This window comes from Pristis pectinata, chromosome 10 (assembly GCF_009764475.1).
Source record: "Pristis pectinata isolate sPriPec2 chromosome 10, sPriPec2.1.pri, whole genome shotgun sequence".
In the NCBI taxonomy this organism is placed as follows: Eukaryota; Metazoa; Chordata; class Chondrichthyes; order Rhinopristiformes; family Pristidae; genus Pristis; species Pristis pectinata.
The window spans coordinates 11,416,297-11,420,761 of NC_067414.1; the positions used below are offsets into that span (position 1 = coordinate 11,416,297).

Here is a 4,465-nt window from a genome sequence, read left to right on the forward strand (position 1 = left end):
TTTAAGTTGTAAACATGCTGCAATGTACCACTGACAAGTAAACGCTGAGCAAGAAAAATGTGTAACGTATTAACGATGTAAAACAGCATACGTTTGCACCTTAATAAATCCCCTGCGTATTTAAAAGTGAAACTATTTAAAAATATGCCTGCGACTGTACAGCAAGAGGTTTCCATGCAGTCGGTATCGTTTTGTCAGTAAAAAAGCTCAAGAGTTTCGTTTTTAATTGTAAATAAATGCACTATTAGACGCCTCCGTTTGCGGTGCAAAAAAAACCCAAGAGAGAAATGCTTTCCACCATTTCTTGGCTGCAGTTCCAGTGACATTTCCAATATCAACAAAGAGGGCACAGTCTCCGGGCCCTGACGTCATCCTAAACTGCATTATCTAGATGGAGAAGATTGGTTAGCAGTGAGCGCTTCTCTACGTTCGCTATCAATTTTATAAAAAATGTTATTGCTGCCGCACATTAAAATATCCCGTGGGGCGGGCGTGCATTTTTTAAAGTTGCAAATGGAACATAATTCTTTACAAAAGGGAAACTGACCGTGGGTTGCCAGGAAAGGGTTAATGCAATTTGGAAGGAGCAATGCAGGCGAGGCCGTCCCTGCGACCCAGATGAAAAAAAACTCCACATGCGTGCACACGGATCTTTGCATTTGCACTTTTTTTATTATTAAGATCAGAAAAGTCCCATTCATGACAGCACGCTTCTAATTTTAGAGTAGTTGAATCATTAGTTTCCAGTGTTAAGAATCCCCTTTCGCTGCCCTGTGTGCGTGCGTGTTTTTTTTCTGCAATAGTGTTCCCGCCCTGCTCTAACTCGCATTTCCCCCTGCTATGCTCCCACCGTTTTGCAGTGTGGATCTCGCCCTTGCAAAATGTGCAGAGCAAGCGATGCACGGCGCCCGGTGACGCTCCCTCCCGCCCTGGCATTCCAGCAGGAATGTTAGTAAACGGAACCCTTATTTACATTAGTGTGTGTGTGTGTGTGTGTGAGAAGGGGGGGAAGAGAGCCAGTGCGCAGGCGCAACCGGCCACAATCCGCAGGAGGGGGGGGAGAACAATCGAGCTACGTCATCAGAGGCCCCGCTCTCTCTCTCTCACACTCACACACACAGCGCATGCGCGCGGAGCCACTGTCTAAGAATCGGGGCCGGCGCTCGGATGGGGGGGGGGGGGGGGGGGAGGAGGAGGAGGAGGAGGGAAAAAAAAAGCCGACCGGGAAGGGAGAAGGAAGGGAGGGAGAGGAGTGATTGACGGGTGACGTCAGGCCGGGGGTGAGCGAGTAGCAGCGCGAGAGGGGCAGAGAAAGAGAAAGAACGGGGCGCGCGCTCCGGGTCCGGGCACTGCCATGAAGTTGCAAGTTAGTAACCATTTCATGTAGATACTTTGTTTCTATTCTTTATTTTCGGGGGGGTTATTGTATCTTTTCTTTGCATTGGGATTGTTGCAAAGTCAGCAGAAGGGGCGGGGACAGGGGGGGAATCCTGTGCACACACACACACACACAGAAACACACACACACACACACACACAACCCCCTCCCCCAGACAGTGAGACACACACCCAGACACACACACACACACACTTGCCAGGGCGCACTTGGAGAAGCCTCCATACACTCACACACACACACACACACACACACACAGAGCCGCCGCCATGTCGTCCGCGGCGGTCGCCTCGACCAGGAGACAGTCTTGTTACCTGTGCGACTTACCCCGCATGCCGTGGGCGATGATCTGGGACTTCACGGAGCCCGTCTGCAGAGGATGCGTCAACTACGAAGGAGCCGACCGCATCGAGTTCGTGATCGACACCGCCCGTCAGCTGAAGAGGGCACACGGATTCCAGGAGGGCCGCTCGCCCGGTCCCGTCCCGACCCCGGGCAAAGCCACGCTGACGAAAGAGACGCCCGCTCAGCTGGTGCACTCGGTGGACAGTTGCTCGTCGCGCCCACCCCAGCCGTTGGACCGTTACCCCTTGGCCTCCGACCGGCCGCCTCCTCGCCTCGAATTCCCGCCGTCCCGGCAGAACGGCACCGGCAACGTGTTGAACGGATACTCGAAAGCCGACGAGCCGCCGGAGCTGAACCGGCAGAGCCCGAACTCGAGGCGGGCGCACGGTGCGCCGCCTCCGCCCAACCTGGTGCCCATGGTGAACGGGAGCTCGCACCCTCTGCCGCCGCCGCCGCCGCCGCCAACTCACCCGCCGCACGGCGTCAACGGGCGGCTTGTGGATGTAAACAAACGGCCCGGCGGCTCGGGCGCCGAACACGAGGCCAAGGACAGCAAGCACCGGGCCGACGAGCTGCCCGACAGCCTGAAGAGCCGGGGCGATGACTGGGCGACCAAACCCAAGACGGTAAAGGACACGCTGCTCAGTCTGCCCGGCCACCCGCCCTTTGACGTCCGATTCAAGAAGGAGCACGCCTTGCAGCACGGCCGGGTGCTCGCCTTCGATGCCACAGCGTCGGCCAAATCAGGTAAGCGATGTCAATGAATCTTGCTGCACACGGGCTTCCCCCGCTTCTGCAAATTGTCTTTATGCAAACGCGCTGCTGGGGAGGCTGAGAGTGCATTGCATGCAACGGCACCCTTTTCTGGTTGCATTTTCCTTCCTAAAATAATTCTCTTCTGTTACAAAAAAAAGAGGACAATGTCAGGTGGGCGTGGAGCCACGTTCGGGAAGGTGGGGGGAAATTTTGCTTTCCTTCAGTAAAATGCTCCAGTCGGAGGCCATTCTGCCCTTCGCGCCTGTGCTAGCAGCAGCAGCGCCCCTTCCAGGAAGTGGCGTGGGCTGTGTCGGCTTGCAGCCCTTGTGTTGGTCAGACAACCTTTGATGTAACGTCCCGACCTCCCTCCCTTCCCCACCCCCAACCCCCCCCCCTTCCCTCCCCCATCAGGTACCCGAGGAGGCCGCAAGAGGAAAGCATCCCCCGAGCCCGAGTCCGAGGCACCCCTCGGCGGCAAGGTCAATGGAGAGGGGCAGTCGTGGCTGCCGCTGACGGCCGACGGCCTGAAGATGACCCCCGTGTCGTATGCCCCGTCCCCTTCTCCGCACTCGACACCGCCGGACGCCGGGCAGAACGGACAGTCACCCATGGCGGCGCTGATCCTGGTGGCGGACAACGCGGGCAGCGTGCACTCACCCAAGGAGGCCGGCCAGGTGCACTCGACCACCCGCCGCAACAGCAGCAGCCCGCTGTCGCCATCGTCGCTCAACCAGAGGCGACTGGGTCACCGGGACGTCCCGGCGCCGGTGGGCACCCCTCACCCGGGCATGGAGCCGGTACACCCGCCAAACATTCCAGACTCCTCGGTGCCCAGCAGCGTGCCGCTCTGCTGCACCATATGCCACGAACGCTTAGAGGACACTCACTTCGTGCAGTGCCCATCCGTGCCTTCGCACAAGTTCTGCTTCCCTTGCTCCCGGGAGAGCATCAAGCAACAGGGGGCCACCGGCGAAGTGTACTGCCCCAGCGGCGAGAAGTGCCCGCTGGTCGGTTCCAACGTGCCCTGGGCCTTCATGCAAGGTGAGATCGCCACCATTCTGGCCGGAGACGTCAAAGTAAAAAAGGAGAGAGACCCGTGATTCGTTTGTGTGTTTTGTGTTTTTTTTAAGAAAAGAAAGACACTCTTTTGAAACCTTCCCCCTCCCCCCAAAAAAACTGATTAATTGTATATATTCCAACAAGTAAACATGGCTGTAAAATTTTGATTTTCAATACATTGTCTTTCTATATTTTTTGAAGATTACCAAGGTATGTTCTCATAATGACCGTTCCCTATTTTTTCTCTCTGTTGATGTAAATCGTTATTATACCTTATTGGCGAAATCTTTCTGTACTGGCCTTTTCTTGGTGACAGTAACTGTTAAATGTAGATTGCGACTAACATTGCTTCCAGAGCACTTCGCAAAAAAAAACCCTGAATGCTTCTAGCTGTACTTGTATGCACTTGTTAAAATTGCCAAATACAGTTTTCTGGCATTTTATTAATACCTCTTAGTGTCTGTGACTACTTTTTCCCTGTAACCAGGAAGGCTGTGGCGGGTGGAGCGTTGGGTATTGTACATTGACAGTGCTGGTGAACACTGTGATGTCACTGTGTACAGTAGGGCGTGAGGTTGTATACAAGTACAAGAGACCTGCTACGATTTGACCTTGAAAACTGCAGACGTTTCTCTTTTAGTGTACAGAACATGCGTGTACTTTGACTTCAGAAACATGACTTTTATTCTTATTGTTGAGCAGTTTGGAAAGGTTATTGATTTAAAAAAAACTGATGTCAACTCTGGAAGTGCCAGAATTGCCAAAGGCATGTCTCTCTCTCTCTCTCTCTCTCTCTCTCTCTCTCTCTCACACACACACACACACACGCAGAACCAGGGTTGTGTGGGGTAAATCTGTAAATTCGCCCTCCCCTTTCCCCGAGCTGTTGTTGTTACTTTGGCATAATTC

The 4,465-nt window shown here is 54.1% G+C and overlaps 1 protein-coding gene across 1 annotated transcript; it reads left to right on the forward strand.

The window, feature by feature from the left end:
* The first annotated feature begins 1,245 nt into the window (after positions 1–1,245).
* irf2bp2a (interferon regulatory factor 2 binding protein 2a) lies at positions 1,246–4,005 on the forward strand. Its single transcript, XM_052024562.1, has 2 exons — positions 1,246–2,488; positions 2,909–4,005. Exons 1-2 carry the CDS (start codon positions 1,666–1,668, stop codon positions 3,595–3,597), a joined length of 1,512 nt encoding a protein of 503 aa, XP_051880522.1. The 5' UTR covers positions 1,246–1,665; the 3' UTR covers positions 3,598–4,005.
* The last annotated feature ends 460 nt before the right edge of the window (positions 4,006–4,465 follow it).

Bases quoted from the DNA above. Each gene is read 5' to 3' on its own strand.
- irf2bp2a (XM_052024562.1), top strand. From the start codon at position 1,666: ATGTCGTCCGCGGCGGTCGCCTCGACCAGGAGACAGTCTTGTTACCTG. The intron at 2,489-2,908 runs GTAAGCGATGTC...CTCCCCCATCAG, and splicing joins CACAGCGTCGGCCAAATCAG to GTACCCGAGGAGGCCGCAAG.